The sequence below is a fragment of the Bos mutus genome, chromosome 7 (assembly GCF_027580195.1).
Source record: "Bos mutus isolate GX-2022 chromosome 7, NWIPB_WYAK_1.1, whole genome shotgun sequence".
Lineage (NCBI taxonomy): Eukaryota > Metazoa > Chordata > Mammalia > Artiodactyla > Bovidae > Bos > Bos mutus.
Window position 1 is genome coordinate 101593068 of NC_091623.1, and position 20285 is coordinate 101613352.

At 42.5% G+C, this 20285-nt stretch overlaps 1 protein-coding gene across 4 annotated transcripts in view; it reads left to right on the top strand.

The window, feature by feature from the left end:
* NDST1 (N-deacetylase and N-sulfotransferase 1) overlaps positions 1 to 20285 on the top strand; it is an 88072-nt gene that overhangs the window by 42837 nt on the left and 24950 nt on the right. For all 4 annotated transcript variants that reach the window (XM_070374636.1, XM_070374637.1, XM_070374638.1 and 1 more), the window contains 3 exons: positions 16685 to 16839; positions 17496 to 17681; positions 19439 to 19567. In XM_070374636.1, the coding sequence (XP_070230737.1) occupies positions 16685 to 16839; positions 17496 to 17681; positions 19439 to 19567 (470 nt within the window). The remainder of the gene's footprint in view (positions 1 to 16684; positions 16840 to 17495; positions 17682 to 19438; positions 19568 to 20285) is intronic.

The following is a 20285-nucleotide window of genomic DNA, read 5'->3' on the forward strand; positions in this document are numbered from 1 at the left end:
ATGTTAATCCCATACTGCTGATTATCCCTCCCCCTCCATTTTCCCCTTTGGTAACCATAAGTTTGTTTTCCATATCTGTAACTGTTTCTGTTTCGTGACTAAGTTCATTTGTATCATTTTGTAGAAATCTGATTCCGCTTATGAGTGATATGATATTTACTTTGGCTTATTCAGTATGATAATCTGTAGTATCCCTGTGGCTGCATATGGCATTATTTCGTTCTTTTTAATGGAGCAGTAGGTACTGTCAGTTGCTCAGTCGTATCTGACTCTCTGTGATCCCATGGGCTGTGCCCGCCAGGCTCCTCTGTCCATGGGATTCTCCAGGCAAGAATACTGGAATGGATTGCCATTCCCTTCTCCAGAGGCTCTTCCTGACCCAGGAGCTGAACTTGGGTTTCCTGCATTGCAGGCAGATTCTTTACCGTTTGAGCTACTACATGTGCCTCTTCTTTATCCGTTCCCCTGCTGGTGGACGTTTAGGTGGTTTCCTTGGCTCAGCTGTTGTAAATAATGCTGCAGTGAACATTATGGTGCATGTATCTTGTCAAATTATGGTTTTCTCTGAATATATGCCCAGAACTGGGATTGCTGGATCATATGGTAGTTCTATTTTAGTTTTTTAGGAAACCTCCATAACATTCTCCCTAGTGGCTATACCAGTTTACATTCCTACCAACAGTGTAGGAGGATTCCCTTTTCTCCACACCCTCTTCAGCATTTATTGTTTGCATATTTTTTCGATTTTTTAATTGGAGGAGAATTGTTTCAGTGTTGTGGGGATCTCTGTCTTACATCAGTGCAAATCAGTCATAATTATATATATATATCTCCCCTCCCTCTTGAGCCTCCCCACTCCCTGAGCTGTTCTCCTCCTCTGCATCATCACAGAGCGCCATGCAGAGCTCCCTGTGTATGGTTCGCATGTTTTTTGATGATGGCCATTCTCACTGGTGTGAAGTGATGCATCACTGTATTTTGCTTTCCTTTTCTCTGATATTTAGTGATGTTGAGTATCTTTTCATGTGCTTTTTGGCCATCTGTATGTCTTCTTTGCAGAAATCTCTGATCTTCTGCCTATTTTTTTTATTGGGTTGTTTGTTTTTTCGACCTAGAGCTTCATGAACAGTTTTGTGTATATTTTGGAGATTAATCCCTTGTCAGTCACTTTGTTGGCAAATATTTTCTCCTATTTTGTGGATTGTCTTTCTGTTTATGGTTTCCTTTGCTGTGCAGAAACTTTTGAGTTTGAACACCATTTATTTATTTTTGTTTTTATTTTCATTACTCTGGAAGGTTAATTCAAAAAGATCTTGCTGCGATTTGTGTCAAAGTGTTCTGCCTGTGTTTTCCTCCAAGAGTTATAATGTCCAGCCTTATATTTAGTTTTTGATCCATTTTTAGTTTATTTTTGTGTCTGGTATTATTTCATTCTTTTGCATGTAGCTGTCCAGTTTTCCTAGCACCATTTATTGAAGAGACTGTCTTTTCTCCAATGTGTAGTCTTGCCTCCTTTGTTATAAGTTAATTGCGCATAGGTGCGGGGTTGTATTTCTGGGCTTTGTGTCCTGTTCTGTTGATCTATATTTCTGTCTTTGTACCAGCAGCATACGTCTTGGTGACTGTGGCTTTGTAGTGTAGTCTGAAGTCAGGGAGCCTGATCCCTCTACCTGCATTTTCCTTTCTCAGGATTGCTTTGGCTATTCAGTCTTTTGTGACTCTGTACAAATTTAAATTTTTGTTCTAATTCAGTGAAAAATGCTATTGGTAATTCAGTAGGGATTGCATTGAATCTGTAGATTGTCTTGGGTAGTGCAGTCATTTTGACAGTATTGATTCTTCCAATCCAAAAACATGGTGTATCCCTCCATATGTGTCATCTTCTATTTCTTTTCATCAGCATCTTATAGTTTTCATAGTACAGATCTTTTGTCTTCTTACATAGGTTTATACCTAGGTATTTTATTCTTTTTGATGTGATAAATGGGATTGTTTTCTTAATTTCTGTTTCTGACCTTTATTGTTCGTGTGTAGGAAAGCAAGTGATTTCTTTGTATTAATTTTGTACCCTGAAACTTTATTTACCAAATTCATCGATGAGCTGTAGTAGTTTACTAGTACCATCTTTAGGATTTTCTGTGTATAGTATCATGTCATCTGCAAACAGTGGCAATTTTACTTCTTCTTTTCCAATTTAGATTCCTTTCATTTCTTTTTCTTCTCTGATTGCCGTGGCTAGGACTTCCAAAACTATGTTGAATAAAAGTGGTGGCAGAGGACATCCTTGGCTTGTTCCTGATTTGTAGGGAATGGTTTCAGCTTTTCACTATTGAGAATGATACTAGTGGGTCTCCCACATTGTAGGCAGATGCTTTACCGGCTGAGCCACCAGGGAAGTCTGAGTTTGTCATATATAGCCTTTATTATGTTGAGGTAAGTTCCCTTTATGCCCACTTTCTGGAGTGTTTTTTTTTTTTTTTTTTTATCATAAATGGGTGTTGCATTTTGTCAAAAGCTCTCTCTGCATCTGTTGAGATGATCATATGGTTTTTGTTCTTCAGTTTGTTAATGTGGTGTGTCACATTGATTTGTGGATATTGAAGAATTCTTGCATCCTTGAGATAAATCCCACTTGATCGTGGTGTGTGATCCTTTTAATGTATTGTTGGATTTAGTTTGTTGCTATTCTGTTGAGTGTTTTGTGTGTCTGTTCGTCAGTGATATTAGCATGTAATTTCTTTTGTTTGTGTGGTATCTTTGGTTTTGGTGTCAGGGTGATGGTGGCCTCATAAAATGAGCTTAGGAGTATTTCTTCTCTGCAGTTTTTGGGAATAGTTTCAGAAGGATAGGCGTTAACTCTTTAAATGTTTGATAGAATTTGCCTGTGTAGCCCCCTGGTTATGGACTTTTGTTTTGGGGAGTTTAAAAATCACTGTTTCAGTTTCAGCACTTGTGACTGGTTTGTTCATATTTTCTGTTTCCTCCTGGTTCAGTCTTGGAAGGTTGTGCCTTTCTAAGAATTTGTCCATTTCTTCTAAGTTGTCCGTTTTTTTTGGCAAATGGTTTTTGTGTATGCGTGTGTGGTCATCTTATGATCCTTTGTGTTTCTGTAGTGTTCATTGTTACTTCTTCATTTCTAATTTTATTGATTGGCACCCTTTGCCACTTTTTCCTTATAAGTTTGGCTAAAGGTTTATCAGTTTTGTTTTATCTTTTCAAAGAACTAGGTTTTAGGTTCATTGATCTTTTTTATTGTTTTCTTTGTCTCTATTTCACTGATTTCTGCTGTGATCTTTATGATTTCTTTTCTTTTACTAACTTTGGGTTTTGTTACTTCTTTTCACTAGTTGCTTTAGATGTAAAGTTAGGTTGTTTATTTGAGATTTTTATTGTGAGGTAAGATTGTATTTGCTGAGTCCCATAGGTTTGCTATTTTTTTATTTGTCACTTGTCTCTAGTTATTTTTTTATTACCTCTTTGATTCTTTCATTGATCCATTGGTCGTTTAGTAACATATTGTATAGTCTCCACATATTTATGTGTTTTATATTTTTTCCCCAGTAATTGATTTCTAATCTCATAGTTTTGTGGTCAGAAAAGATGCTTGATGTGATTTCACTTTTCTTAAATTTACCAAAGCTTGATTTTGGCCTATGGTGTGATCAGTCCTGGGGAATATTCCATGAATACTATAGAAGATGATCTTTTCTGTTTTCTATAAATATCAACTAAGTCTATTTGGTCTAATGTTTCTTTTAGGGCCCGTGTTTCCTTGTTGATTTTTTTCGTCTGGCTGATGATTGATGAAAGTGGGGTTTAAAGTCCCCCACTATTGTGTGTCACTGTTTCTGTTTTTATGACTATTATCATTTACTTTATATATTAAGGAGCTCCTGTTTTGAGTGCTTATATATTTACAACTTAAAAAAAAAGACAAGAAACAAGGAAGGGGGCACCATGTAATAATGATCAAGGGGTTAATCCCAAAACAATGTGTAACAATTGTTATATTCACATGCCCATTATCCTCTAAACTCTTTCCCATCCAGGCTGCCATAGAGCACTGAGCACAGTTCCATATACCATACAGTAGGATTTGGTGCTTATCCATTTTAAATATAGCGAGTGTGTTCACATGTATCCCAGACTCCCTGCAACCCCTTCTCCCTGCCCTTCACCCCTGGCAACCATAAGTCATTCTTAAGTCTGTGAGTCTATTTTGTTTTCTAAATAAGTTAGCTTGTATCCTTTCTTTTTAAATTCCCCATACAGGGAATATTATGTGGTATTTCTTTCATCTCTGTCTGATTTTCCTTACTCAATAGGAAAATCTCTTGCTGCAAATTGCATTACTTCATTCTTTTTAATGGCTAAGTAATATTCCCCGAATAGGTGTTGCACTTTTCTTTCTCCATTCCTCTGTCGATGGACATTTAGGTGGCTTCCCAGTCTTGGGTATTGTAAACAGTGGTGCAGTGGACCTGAGGTGCAGGTTTCCTTTGGAATGCTAGTTTCTTCTAGATGTGTGCTTTGGAGGAGGATTGCTGGATCATAGGGTAGTTCTATATATGGTTTTATAAGGAACCTCAGTGGTGTTCTCTGTAGTGGGTGTACCCATTTACACTCCCTCCACCAGTGTAGGGGGCTCTATTTTCTCCACACTGTCTCCAGCATTTATTGTTTGTAGATTTTTTTTATAATGGCTATTCTCACCCATGTGCAGTGGTATCTCATTGTAGTTTTAATTTCCATTTGTTTAATAATTAGTGATGTTGAACATCTTTTCACATTCTGTTGGCCATTTGTATGTCTTCTTTGAGACATGTCTGTTTAGGTTTTGGGTCCAATTTTGCATTCTGTTGTTGGCATCTTTTATATATTCTGAACATTAAACCCATAGGAGGCCTATGGTGTTCCAACATTTTTGCCCTCCTCTAGGTTGTCTTTTCACTCTTGTGAGAATGTCTTGTGATGCGTGGAAGTTTTTTATTTTTATTTTTTTTTTAAGGCCAATGTCTGATTTTCGTTGTTTTCTGTGCCTTAGGTGTCAAATCGGAGGTTCCAGCACCAAATCGAAGGTCAGGGAGATATTCAGCCTTTTTTTCTTCTACAGTTCTATAGCTTAGTTCCAAAATTTTAGGCCTTGATTCATTGTGCATTAAATTTTGTCTATGGTGTGAGGGAAGATCCACTGTAAAGGTTTTGCACATGCCATTTGTTGCATCTGCATTTCTTGCCTGGCAGATCCTATGGGCGGAGGAGCCTGGTGGGCTGCAGTCCATAGGGTCACTAGGAGTCGGACACAGCTGAGCGCCTTCACTTTCACTTTTCATTTTCATGCATTGGAGAAGGAAGTGGCAACCCACTCCCGTGTTCTTGCCTGGAGAACCCCAGGGACGGGGGAGCCTGGCGGGCTGCCAGAGTCTCTGGGGTCGCACAGCGTTGGACACGAGTGCAGCGACGTAGCAGCAGCAGCAGTGCCATTTGTTGGATCTGTTCTTGGCCCAGTGACCAGTCTTAGCACTTCTATCAGCAATCAAGTGAAATTAGAAGTGAGGGTTTGTTTCTTGGTTCTCAAGTCTATTCCATGGTCTGTATGTCTGTGCTACTGCAGTAATACACATCTGGAATACTGTTTGGCTCTTCAGTGTCCCTTGGAATTCCATGTGAATATTATGATGTTTTTACCAATTCAGAAAAAAAAAGTCAGATTGAATAGGAATGAAATGAATCTCTATTTTTACTGAATAGTATTATTATTTGAACATTACTAGGCATTCTAATATATTTAAACATGTTGTTTTCCAATTATTTAGGTTTCTTTAAGCAGTGTTTTAGAGTTTTCAGGGTAGAAGTGTTTCACCTCCTTGACTGAATTCTGAAATATTTTGTATTATGTTTAAATTTTTTTTTGGAGTATAGTTGGTATTCAGTGTTGTATTAGCTTCAGGCATACAGCAAATTGAATCAGTTAAATTATTTGTATATCTACTGTCTTTTAGATTCTTTTCACATAGGGGTTAATGCAGGGTACTAAATAGAGTTCCCTGTGCTGCATAGTAGGTTGTTACTAGTTATCTATTTTATGTAGAGTAATGTGTGTATGTTGATCCCAGTCTTCTAGTTTATCCCTTCCAGCCACCCCTCACTTTCCCTACTGGTAACCATAGGTTTGTTTTCTGTATCTGTGTTATCAATAATGGCATTTATGGCAACATTTTAGATTTTGGATATAAGTGACATCATATGATATTTGTCCTTTTCTGTCTGACTTACATCACTGGCTGTGAGAATCTCTATGTCCATCCATATTTTGTTCATTTTTATGGCTAGTAATACTCCATTGTATATATGTACCACTTCTTCTTTACCCATTTGTCTGCCAGTAGGTATCTGTGTGGCCTCCATGTCTTTCCTATTGTAAACAGAGCTGCCATGAACCCTGGGGTGCGTGAATCTTTTTGAATAATAGTTTTCTCTGGATATATGCCCTGGAATGGGATTGCTGGATCTTATGGTATTAGTAGTTCTGTTTATTGTTTTTTAAGGAACCTGTATTTTCTTCTCCATCATGGTTATACCCACCTACATTCCCACCATTCGTGTAGGAGAGTTCCCTTTTCTCATTACCCTCTCCAACATTTATTTATAGAATTTTTTTTTTAACTTTTGTATGCATTTATTTTTTGCTGTGTTTATTTCTGGACTATCAATTTTTATTTCTTTACTTTCTTCTGGGATATCTTTTTCTGCTGCACAACCTCCTCTTCTGGTTTAGGAACAATGTTTTCCTCCAGTTAGCATCATCTCAGTGTGGCAGGGAGGGCTCACTTGTGGGTCGATCTGACCATGAGTCTCTAAGTCCTGTGCTGCCTCCTGGGGTCTTTGTTCACCTGAATGTGCTCAATGACCACAGAATCTATATCTTTGCCCTTAAGTTCAGCACTCTCTGCATGTGCGTGAGCATGTGCAGTAAAAATTCGGCACTTTTTTTTGGTCACTGACCCTGCGTCCAGCCCCACTGTTTGGCCTGTGGACACCGACCAGCTCCACGCTGGAATGATGGAATGGCACACATCGCTTGTTTACTGTGACATCCTTCAGATACTTGGTGGCTTTTCAGATACGCATACACTTAATGGCCTGGGTGGTTTCTCGAGTGTTCTTAAAGTGAACACAAAGATTTGAACCTCTTGATCTGCATGATTTGTGGGGTTTTCTGGGTCAAGTGTCTTGTGCTCCATTTTTAGAGATCACTTCAGACCCCATTGGTTTTATGATGATGGCCATTGTGACCTGTATGACAAGACATCTCATTGTAGTTCTGATTTCCATTTCTCTAGTATTGGTGGTATTGAGCATCTTTTCATTTGCTGTTGGCCATTTGTATGTCGTCTTAAGAGAAATGTCTGTTCAGATTTTTGGACCACTTTTAAATTGTGTTCTTGGCATCTTAAACCCGTAGCAGGCCTCTGGTTTGTAAATATTTCTGCCAACCTCTAGTTGTCCTTTCACTCTCATGAGAATGTCCTGTGACACATGAAAGTTTTTAACTTTTTTGATGACCAGTGTATATAATTTTCATTGTTTTCTGTGCCTTTGGTGTCACATTTTAGGACCCATAACCCAGGCCATTGTCATGGAGATGCGTGTCTGTTTTCATCTGTGGTTCTTAGCTTAGGCTGAGGGTTTCTTTCTGTGTTCCAGGTAAACTCTATGGTTTGTATGTCTATTTGAATGCAGTAGCACACTTTCGCAAGGTAAATTTGACTCTTGAGCATCCCTTGAAATTCCAAATAAATATTAGGAATTTTTCTTCCACTTCAGGGGAAAAAAAAGTCTCTGATTGAATAGGAATGAAATGAATCTGTATATTGGGCTGACTGCTGCTGCTGCTAAGTCGCTTCAGTCGTGTCCGACTCTGTGCGACCCCATAGATGGCAGCCCACCAGGCTCCCCCGTCCCTGGGATTCTCCAGGCAAGAACACTGGAGTGGGTTGCCATTTCCTTCTCCAATGCATGAAAGTGAAAAGTGAAAGTGAAGTCACTCAGTCGTGTCTGACTCTTAGCGACCCCATGGACTGCAGCCCACCAGGCTCCTCTTTCCATGGGACTCCCCAGGCAAGAGTACTGGAGTGGGGTGCCATTGCCTTCTCCATATTGGGCTGACTAGTATTGTTACTTGAGCAAGAGTAAGCATTCTAATATTTAAACATGGGTTGCTTTCCAATTATTTAGGTCTTCCTTAAGCAATGTTTTTGAGTTTTCAAGGTAGAAGCTTTTCATTTTCTTGATTGAATTCTGAAATATGTTATATTATGTTTAAATTTTTATTAGAGTTTAGTTGGTATACTGTGTTGTATCAGTTTCTGGCATTCAGCAAAGTGAATTAGATCTGTACCTGTATGCACTCTGTTATAGATTCTTTTCACATAGGGATTAATGCAGAATACTGAATAGAGTTCCCTGTGCTATATAGTAGGGCCTTATTGGTTATTTGTTATACAGATATAGTATAGATATATTAGTGTGTATATGTTGATCCCAGTCTCCTAATTTATGCCTCCCAGCCACCCCTCACTTTCCCCTCTGGTAACTATAGGTTTATTTTCTATATCTGTGACTCTCTATGTTGTAAATAAGTTCATTTATACCAACTTTTTAGATTTTGCATGAGTGATATCACATGATACTTGTCATTTTGTGTCTGACATATCACTGACTGTGAGAAGCTCCTGGCCCACCCACGTTGCTGTAAATGGCAGTATTTCGTTCATTTTTATGACTAAGACTCCATCGTGTATGTGTACCGCTTCTGCTTTACCCATTTGTCTGTCAGTGGATACTTAAGTTACTGCCGTATCTTGGCCATTGTAAACAGTGTTGCAGTGAACCTTGGCATCCATGTATCTTTTTGAATAATGGTTTTCTCTGTACTCTTGCCTGGAAAGTCCCATGGACGGAGGAGCCTGGTGGGCTGCAGTCCATGGGGTCGCTGAGTCGGACACGACTGAGCAACTTCACCTTCACTTTTCACTTTCATGCGTTGGAGAAGGAAATGGCAACCCGCTCCAGTGTTCTTGCCTGGAGAATCCCAAGGATGGGGGAGCCTGGTGGGCTGCCATCTCGGGGGTCGCACAGAGCCGGACACGACTGAAGCGACTCAGCAGCAGCAGCAGCTGGATATATGTCTTTGAGTGGGATTGCTGGCTCATATGGTAGTTCTGTATACAGATTTTTAAGGAACCTGAATATTCTTCTCCATCATGGTTGTATCCATTTACATTCACACCAGTAGTGTAAGAGAGATCCCTTTACTCCTCACCCTCTCCAGCATTTATTGTTTGTAGATTTTTTGATGATGGTCGTTCTTTGTTTTTTTTTTTTTTTTACCTTTTTATTTTGTATTGGAGTGTAGCCGAATAGCAATGTGATAGTTTCAGGTGGCTAGCAAAGGGACTCAGCCATACATATAAATGTATGCATTCTCCCCAAACTCCCCTCCCATCCAGGCTGCCATGTAACACTGAGCAGAGTTCCATGTGCTACATTATAGGTCCTTGCTGGTTATCCATTTAAACTATAGCAGCGTGTACTTGTCTATCCCAAACTAGTCATACCCTCTATCCTTCCCGCCTGGGAGTTACAGGTTCATCCTCTCAAGCCTGTGATTCGGTTTCTGTTTTGTAAATGAATTCATTTGTATCATTTCTTTCTAGATTCCACATACAACAGATGTTATGTGATATTTCTCCTGTGTGTTACTTACTGTATGACAGCCTCTAGTTCCATCCATGTTGCTGCCAATGGCATTGTTTCATTCTTTTTAATGGCTGAGTAGTATTTAATTGTACATGTACCACATCTTCTTTATCCATTCCTGTCAGTGAACATTTAGGCGGCTTCCGCGTTTGGGCTATTGTAACAGTGCTACAGTGAACGCTGCAGTGCATCTGTCTTTTAGAGTACTGTTTTTTTCCCGGATATATGCCCTGGAGTGGGATTGCTGGATCATATCGTACATAGTTCTATACATAGTTTTTTAAGGAACCTCTATATTCTTCTTCACCATGGTTGTACCCATTCACATTCCCACCTGTAGTGTAGGTAAGGTCTCTTTTCTCCGCATCCTCTCCAGCATTTATTGTTTGTAGATTTTTTGATGATAGCCATTCTGATCCGTGGGAGGTTGTATCTCATTATAGTTTTGATTTCCATCAGTCAGTTATATTCTGCATCTTTTATGTGCTCTGGGCCATTTGTATTTCTTTTCTAGAGAAATGTTTTTTTTAGTTTTTTGCTAATTTTTAAATTGTGTTGTCGACATCTTTTACCTATTCTGGATATTAATCCCATAATCAGTCTGTGGGTTTGCAAACATTTTTTGCCATTCTCTTGCTTGTCTTTTCACTCTTTTGAGAATGTCCTGTGATGCGTGAAGGTTTATTTTTTTGAAAGCCAATGTATCTATTTTTCATTGTTTTCTGTATTTTGGGTATCATATTTGGGTATCATATGAACTCTGAACAAAGCCAAGGTCATGGAGATGTTCACGTATGTTTTTCCTACATAACTGTAGGTTCAGTTCAGTTCCATTGCTCAGTCGTGTCCGACTCTTTGTGACCCCATGAACCAAGCACACCAGGCCTCCCTGTCCATCACCAACTGTCGGGAGTCTACTCAAACCCATGTCCATTGAGTCGGTGATGCCATCCAGCTGTCTCATCCTCTGTCATCCCCTTCTCCTCCTGCCCTCAATCTTTCCCAGCATCAGGGTCTTTTCAAATGAGTCAGCTCTTCACATCAGGTGGCCAAAGTGTGGAGCTTCGGCTTCAGCATCAGTCCTTCCAGTGAACACCCAGGACTGATCTCCTTTAGGATGGACTGGTTGGATCTCCTTGCAGTCTAAGGGACTCTCAAGAATCTTCTCCAACACCACAGTTCAAAAGCATCAATTCTTCGGCTCTCAGCTTTCTTTATAGTCCAACTGTCACATCCCTACATGACCACTGGAAAAACCATAGCCTTGACTAGATGGACCTTTATTGACAAAGTAATGTCTCTGCTTTTTAATATGCTGTCTAAGTTGGTCATAACTTTCCTTCCAAGGAGTAAGCGTCTTTTAATTTCATGGCTGCAATCACCATCTGCAGTGATTTTGGAGCCCGAAAAAATAAAGTCAGCCACTGTTTCCCCATCTATTTCCCATGAAGTGATGGGACTGGATGCCATGATCTTAGTTTTCTGAATGTTGAGCTTTAAGCCAACATTTTCACTCTCCTCTTTCACTTTCATCAAGAGGCTCTTTAGTTCCTCTTCGCTTTCTGCCATTAGGGTCATGTCATCTGTGTATCTGAGGTTATTGGTATAGCTTCTGTCAATCTTGATTCCAGCTTGTGCTTCATCCAGCTTGGAATTTCACATGATATACTGTGCGTATAAGTTAAAACCAGAGTGATGATATTCAGCCTTGTTGTACTCCCTTGCCAATTTTGAACCAGTCTGTTGTTCCATGTTTGGTTCTAACTGTTGCCTCTTCACCTGTACACAGGCTTCTCAGGAGGCAGGTAAGTTGGTCTGGTATTCCCGTCTCTCTAAGTGTTTTCCATAATAGGTTTGTTTTCTATATCTGTGACTCTAATTCTGTTTGTAAATAAGTTCATTTGTATCAACTTCTTAGATTTTGCCTATAAAGAGATATCATATGGTGCTTGTCATTTCTGTTTGATTTAATCACTGACTATAAGAGTCTCTTGGTTTATTCAGGTTGCTGCAAATAATATTATTTTGCTCATTTTTACTGCTGGGTAATACTCCATTGTATATATGTACCACTTCTTCTTTACCCATTGGTCTGTTGATAAGTTGCTTCCACGTCTTGGCTGTTGTAAACGGTGATGCAGTGAACCCTGGGGTGCATGTATCTTTTGAATAATGGTTTTCTCTGGAATATGGCCTGGAGTGTTATTGCTGGATCATGTGGTATTAATAATTCTGTATATAGTTTTTTAAGAAACCTCTGTATTCTTCTTCATCATGGTTGTACCCATTTATATTCTCACCAATAGTATAGGAGCATTCCCTTTTCTCTGCACCCTTTCTAGCCTTGATTTTTTGTAGATATTTTAATGATGGCCATTCTGACCTTGTTGTTGTTCAGTTGCTCAGTCGTGTCCAACCCTTTGTGACCCATTGGATTGCAGCATACCAGGCTTCCCTGTACTTCACTGTCTGCTGGAGTTTGCTCAAACTCATGTCCATTGAGTCAATGATGCCATCCAACCATCTCATCTTCTGTTGCCCCCTTCTCTTCCTGCCCTCAGTCTTTCCCAGCATCAGGGTCTTTTCCAGTGAGTCGGCTGTTGATATCAGGTGGCCAAAGTACTCGAGCTTCAGCATCAGTCCTTCCAGGAAATAATGAAGGTTGATTTCCTTTAGGGTTGACTCGTTTGATCTCCTTGCTGTCCAAGGGACTTTCAAGAGTCTTCTCCAGCACCATAGTTCGAATGCATCAGTTCTTTGGACCTCAGCTTTCTTTATCGTCTAAATCTCATACCCGTACATGACTACTGGAAAAACCATAGATTTGACCAGATGTACCTCTGTTGGCAAAGAGATGTCTATGCTTTTTAATACAGTGTCTAGGTATCATTACTTTTCTTCCAAGGAGCAGGCATCTTTTAATTCATGGCTGCAGTCAACATCCACAGTGATTTTGGTGCCCACAAAAATAAAATCTGTCATTGTTTCCATTTCCACCCCCCCCCCCCCCCCCCGCCCGACGTCTATTTGCCATGAAGTGATGGGACTGGATGCCATGTTCTTTGTTTCTTTTGGTCTTGAGTTTTAAACCAGTTTTTCACATTGCTCTTTCACCTTCATCAACAGGCTCTTTATTTAGTTCCTCCTTGATTTCTCCTGTTAGGGTGGTGTTATCTGCATATCTGAGGTTACTGATATTTCTCCCGGCAGTGTTGATTCCAACTTGTGCTTCATCCAGCCCGGCGTTTCACATGATGTACTCCGCATATAAGTTAAATAAACAGGGTGACAGTGTGCAGCCTTGACGTACTCCTTTCTCAATTTTGAACTAGTCTGTTGTTCCATGTCCAGTTCTCACTGCTGCTTCGTGACCTGCATACAGGTTTCTCAGGAGGCAGGTAAGGTGGTCTGGCATTTCTGTCTCTTTTAGAATTTTCCACAATTTTTTGTGACCCACAGTCAAAGGGTTTACTGTAGTCAATGAAGCAGAAGTAGATGTTTTTCTGGAATTCCCTTTCTTTTTCTATAATCTAATGGATATTGGAAATTTGATCTCTGGTTTCTCTGCCTTTTCTAAATCCAGCTTGTACATCTGGAATTTCTTGATTCATATACTGTTGAAGCCTAGCCTGCAGGGTTTTGAGCATTACCTTTTAGCGTGTGAAATGAGTATAATTGTGTGGTAGTTTGAACATATTTTGGCATTGCCCTTCTTTGAGATTGGAATGAAAACTGACTTTTTCCAGTCCTGTGACCTCTGCTGAATGTCCCAAATTTGTTGGCATATTGAGTGCAGCACTTTAACAGCATCATCTTTTAGAATTTTAAATAGTTCACCTGGAATTCCATCACCTCCACTAGCTTTGTTTGTAATAATGCTTCCTAAGACCCTTCCTAAAAGAGTCTGTTGTAAATAGCATGTGTGTATATGGGTCTTATTTTTGTATCTATTCAGCCAATTTATGTCTTTTGGTTTGAGCATTTAATCCTTTTACGTTTAAGGAAATTATCAATATGTATGCTCTTAATGCCATTTTGTTAGTTGTTAGATTTATTTCTAAAAATTCTTTTTCTTCCTTTCCTCTTTTGTTCTTTTCTCTTGTGATTTAATGTCTATCTTTACTGTTGTATTTGGATTACTTTTCCTTTTTTGTGTCTTTACCTTTTGTAGATATTTTGTGTGTGTGTGTGATTTCCCTGAGGTTTTGATATACTAGTCTACATATGCACAAGATTGTTTTAAGTTGTTGGTCTCTTACTTGCCAATATTCTTCATTTGTACTCTCCTCTTTTCTAGATTTATGGTTTAATATCAGATTTGTATATGAATGATTTCCTGCCTTTTGTTTGCCTTTACGGTGAGCTTTCCCATTTTGTACTTTTTCTGATTCTCGTTGTCCGCCCTTTATTTTCTGCCTAAAGAAGTTCCTTTAAGATTTGTTGTAAGGCTGGTTTGGTGGTACTGAATTCTCTTAGCTTATGCCTGTCTGTAAAGCTTTTGATTTCTCCGTTGAATTTTAATGAAAGCTTTGCTGGATAGAGTGTTCTTGGCTGTGGATGTCTCCCTTTTATAACTTTAAGTATATTGTGCCATCCCTTCTGGCCCCCAGAGTTTCTGCTGAAGAATCAGCTGATAACTCTGGGGAGTTCCCTTGTATGTTATTTGTTGCCTTTTGTTTTCAATGTTTTTTTGTCTTTAATTTTTGTCTGTTTTATTAATATGTGTTGGGGGTTTATTCAAAAGCAGAGACTTTTACTTTGCCAACAAAGGTCCGTCTAGTCAAGGCTATGGTTTTTCCTGTGGTCATGTATGGATGTGAGAGTTGGACTGTGAAGAAGGCTGAGCGCCGAAGAATTTATGCTTTTGAACTGTGGTGTTGGAGAAGACTCTTGAGAGCCCCTTGGACTGCAAGGAGATCCAACCAGTCCATTCTGAAGGAGATCAGCCCTGGGATTTCTTTGGAAGGACTGATGCTAAAGCTGAAACTCTAGTACTTTGGCCACCTCATGCGAAGAGTTGACTCATTGGAAAAGACTCTGATGCTGGGAGGGATTGGGGGCAGGAGGAGAAGGGGACGACAGAGGATGAGATGGCTGGATGGCATCACTGACTTGATGGACGTGAGTCTGAGTGAACTCCGGGAGTTGGTGATGGACAGGGAGGCCTGGCGTGCTGCGATTCATGGGGTCGCAGAGTCGGACGCGACTGAACTGAACTGGGGGGTTTATGGTCCTCCTTGGGTTTATGTTGTATGGGATTCTTTCTGGACTTGGGTGATTATTTTCTCATGTTAGGAGACTTCTCAGCTATAGTCTCTTCATATATTCTCAGTCCCTTTCTCTCTCTCTCTCCTCCTTTGGGACCCTATAAAGCGAATGTTGGTGTATTTAATATTATCCCAGAGATTTCTGAGACTGTCCTCATTTCTTTATTTTTTTTTCTTTATTCTGTTCCATGGCTGTGATTTCTATCATTTTGTCTTTCCACTCACTTCTTCTGACTCAGTTACTCTGCTATTGATTTCTTCTAGTGTATTTTTCATTCCAATTATTGTATTGTTTTCATCTCTGTTTGTTCTTTAAATCTTCTAGCTCTTTGTTAAACATCTTTTGTATTTTAATGATCTATGCCTCCATTCTTTTTCCGAGATTTTGAATCATGCTTACTATCGTTACTCTAAATTCTTATTCCCTGGTGGCTCAGAGTAAAGTATCTGCCCACAATGAGGGAGACTTGGGTTTGATCCCGGGGTTGGAAAGATCCCCTGGAGAAGGAAATGAAAACCCACTCCAGTATTCTTGCCTGGAGAATTCCATGGACAGAGGAGCCTGACAGGCTACAATCCATGGGGTCGCAAAGAGTCAGGCAAGGTTGAGCAGCTCACACTTCAGCATCTTTAAATTCTTCTTCAGGTTGGTTGCCTATCTCCACTTCATTTAGTTGTTCTTGTGGGGTTTTATCTGTTCTTTGCCTGGAATGAGTTTGTTTTCATGTCTTAAGGGTTGAGGTTGAAGGCTGAGGGCTGTCTGGTTCATACTTGCCCTCCTCTTGGTGACTTTCCCTTGTTCCTCACATGCTACCCTTCAGGACTGGGCAGGAGGGAAGAGCCCATGAGTGGTCATCTGTAGTGAGTATTCACTTGAGCTGCCACCTGCTTGGGCCACAGTGAGGACAGCCTCTCTTAAATCCTAGGCAAACCCTCCTAGTCTGCAGCTCTGGGAGGAAAGTCTGCAGCTTAGCGCCAAAGCCAAAGAAGAGCAACACTGCGTTGTTTGTCAGCATTTTTATGTTCTTAACCCTTAACGGGGCTTCCCGGCTGGTACTAGTGGTATAGAATCTGCCTGCTCATGCAGGAGACACAAGAGAGGCAGGTTCCACCCCTTCGAGTAGGAAATGGCAACCTGCTCTAGTATTCTTGCCTGGAAAATTCCATGGAGAGAGGAGCCTGGCAGGCTGCAGTCCATTGGGTTGCAAAGAGTCAGACATGGCTGAGCCATACACACACAACCCTTAGCATATCAGAGGTAGTTGTGGTGATATACACAAGACAGCTTAAACATCCTGTATATATATATACAAGAAACATCTATAAGTTAATAAGTAAAAGATAGCCCAACAGAAAAACAGGAATAAAATCACAGCAAGCAAGTCAGAGCTAGAGGAAACCCTTGGGATCATTGTATCTGAACTGCATATCGCACAGACAGACCTTGAGGGCCCAAATACGGGGAGAACTTGGCCGAAGTCATCCACTGACTCAAGGCCACATGGTTCCAGGACCTGGACTGGGGCTCTGTCTGTGCTGCCCTGTAGCTCTTAGAACTGCTTTGAGCAACTTTTGGGTGGGCAGTGGCCTTCCACGCCCATCCCTGGGCCTTGAGGCAGGAGGGCTGGGCTGAGCAGCCTGTGCTTGGGCTATAGGTACTGATGCTGAGGATGCGGGGGATGACCTGCTACTGTCATACGTGAAGGAGTTCTGGTGGTTCCCCCACATGTGGAGCCACATGCAGCCCCACCTTTTCCACAACCAGTCCGTGCTGGCTGAGCAGATGGCCCTGAACAAGAAGTTCGCTGTCGTGAGTAAGATTCCCTACAGGGCAGAGCCGGGTGGGCTTGGGGCTGGACTGGGGGTCAGAACTGCTGGCCTCCCGCTGCTTTTGCAGTTCCATGTGACAGCTTTTTATTAACATCTTTATAGCCACTGTCTCATTGAAGACTCATTGATACCCAAGAGCCTGGTATCTCGATAGCATCATTTTAGATAAGAAACGGAAGCTCGGGGAGGCCACCCCAGCTTATAAGAGGTCTAACCAGAACTTAAACCCAGGACTGTTGGCTTCCAGAGCCCAAGCTCTTGTCTTGGGCTAGACTAGGAGCCCTGGACAGCTCCAGGACGTGCCCAGCAAGGAGAGAATAAGGCCTGGTTCTGGTGCCCCCTGAGCTACCAGCCAGTCATAGAGACCACGAAGGCAGAGGGGTGCCCATCCTTGCTTCTCACTCCTGGAGCAGGAGGAAGTGAGTGCTGGGCTGAGAGCTCAAGCCCCGGCTCGGCCGGTTTCCTCCGAGACTCTGGGCCCTGAGCCTCAGCTTCCCCATCTGCACCTCAAGGTCTCGGACCTGCCGCCTTGCCTTGCCTAGTCTCTGATTTCTCTCCCCTGCCCTACAAAGGGGAAGTAAGGCCCAGAGGAGCAGGAACCCTGTGCTCACCCTGCCCTGGGCCTCCTCTCCCCAGGAGCACGGCATTCCCACAGACATGGGGTACGCGGTGGCACCCCACCACTCGGGCGTGTACCCTGTGCACGTGCAGCTCTACGAGGCTTGGAAGCAGGTGTGGAACATCCGCGTGACCAGCACGGAGGAGTACCCCCACCTGAAGCCAGCCCGCTACCGTCGTGGTTTCATCCACAACGGCATCATGGTGAGTGTGGCCCGGAGCCTGAGAGGCAGGACTTTGGGGACCTGGTTAGGGGTTTCTGCTGTCCTTTCTGTCACCTGAGGCTCTCTATCCCAGGCAGGGAGGAGGCCAGTCTGCCTCTTTAGTGAGCGACTCTTATGCTTTTGTGACAGGATCAGGTGGATGAGCATTTTTAAAGAGGTCTCTGGTGAGGCCCTGGGACAGGCCTCTGTCTCATCCATTTGTTGGCTTACGTGAAATGTATCTGTCCCTTTTTTACACACTGGGAATACTGAAATGCACAAAGTCAACAGAAGTCCCCACCTTTGTAGACCTGACATTCTAGTGACAGGAGGCAGTGCATTCATAACTGTGTAAAGTGTATAATGGTCAGATGGTATAAGTGCTGTGGAGAAGAATCAAGCAGGGGGATGGAGACAGGGTGTGCTCAGAAGAGGAGAGGGCTTCCCAGGTGGTGCTAGTGGTAAAGAACCTGCCTGCCAGTGCAGGGAGACGTAAGAGGCACGGCTTTGATCCCGGGGTCGGGAAGATCCCTGGAGGAGGGCCTGGCAGGCCAGTCCAGTATTCTTGTCTGGATAATCCCATGGACAGAGGAGCCTGGAGGGCTGTGGTCCGTAGGAATGACAGAGTCGGACACGACTGAAACGACTTAGCATGCGTGCCGCAAGAGAAGAAACTTAAACAAGATGGTTAGGGAGAGCCTTTTGGGGATGGAGCCATGCTGCTGCATGAGGAAGAGCATGCATGGCAGAGAAAACACGCGCAAAGGCCCTGAGGCAAGCTTATGCAGGTGGTTTTGAGGACCAACCAGCAGGCGACTGTGGCTGGAAGACAAGTTGGGAGGTAGCAGGAGATGAGGTCAGAAGGGTGCTTGGTGGACCAGGTCATGTAGGGCAATATAACACCCCTGGATGGACTTTAGCTTTTAGTCTGTGGTGGGAGGGTTTTGAATGGAGTGCTCTGATGACTTGACTCATATATTAAAAGGATTTCTATCATTCTGGCTGCTAGGGGATAAAGTGGGGAGCAGGTGGAAGCTGCTGCAGTCTTCCGGTTGAGGTACAGTGGATGGCCCAGGGTGCGGTGCTGGAATGTGATCAGATTCTGGACTTATTTAGTAGTTAGAGCATACAGGAACTGCTGATAAGTTGGATATAGCAAATAAGAGAGAGAAAGATTATTCCCAGTTTTTGACCTCAGCCTCTGGAGTGGCTGGATAGTTCTCATCAGTCCAGATGGGCAGCTATGGGAAAGCCAGAGTCACACCTCCATCCATCTGTCCACTGACGTCCTCCTTTAAGGCATTCCTACTGACTCTGGGGATGAAGGTGGTGACGGAGAGGGTGGATCACATAAGAAACAGCTAAATCAGTGCACAGCCAAGAGTGCCATGAGGCAAGTGCTAAAGCCAGGAAAGGAGTCACAGAGCATGCCTAGGGGTGCTGCTCTAGAGAGGGAAGGGGCCCTTGCTGGGCACACAGGCCAGGTTGCCAGAAAGAGTCTCCCTTGCCAGTCCCTATTACCTTGGAGTCTGCTCATTTTGTACAGAGAAATATGAAAAGTATTTACGTATGTAAACAGGCAAGGCCGGGTGGGCTCACTTGGGGGACTGTCACGGGCGGCAGACGTTCTTTGGTGGGGAAGACCCCCAAGGGTGGGGGCTGTGTGGTCACACAGGAGGCTGCCTCTCTGAGGAGACACCCTGCCTGCCACCGCGCGGACCTGGAGAAACCATAGCTCCTCTCCCGCCCCATCCCCAGGTCCTCCCGCGGCAGACCTGCGGCCTCTTCACACACACCATCTTCTACAACGAGTACCCGGGTGGATCCAGTGAGCTGGACAAGATCATCAATGGGGGCGAGCTCTTCCTGACTGTGCTCCTGAACCCTGTGAGTGCTCCCCAGCCCTTGGCTGGCGGTGAGGAGGGGCTGCCGGCCTGCCATCCCTGGGGGAGGGCAGGAGCAGGTGTGCAGCTGGGAGTTAGAAAGCCCGCCTTCCAGCCCCGGCCCTGCCCCCACTTGCAGAGCATCTGAGCAGTCTCAGTTTCCTTCTATCATCTTGTACTTCTGTACAGTAGCGTTGGCATTTTTGTCCACGTTCTTTTTCCAATCCTTGTGTGTATAAATATATAAATATTGCAATTAACATACATAATAAACTGAATATGTTAAACTATATATTACTATCTGTATACATTGATATATATGTACTGATATATATATAGTTTAAAAGGCACTCGCTATAGACGTAGAGTGCATTTTAAACTTTTCACCTCTTTTCCTGGGCCTCTCTTTCCTTATCTGTAAAATGTAAATAATCATCCATGCTTTGATAATGTTAGATAGATATCAAGTGGTGGTGTTAACAGCTTTGTGGGGGTAACCGTGTATTCCTCATGGTTCATGTACCCCCTCACCTTCCTGCCAAAAAAGTACAAAAGAGCACCCACGTGTCTGCACAGGAGGTCTGCTTCCCTCTCGGGGCTGCTGTGCTTGGTGTCAGACTGGATTCACCTGGTGCACGTAGTCCCAGGTCACGTGGCAAGTTTACTGATGGCCCCGGTGAACTGTGGACTGGTCATCGAGTGGCACCATAAGCTTAAGCACG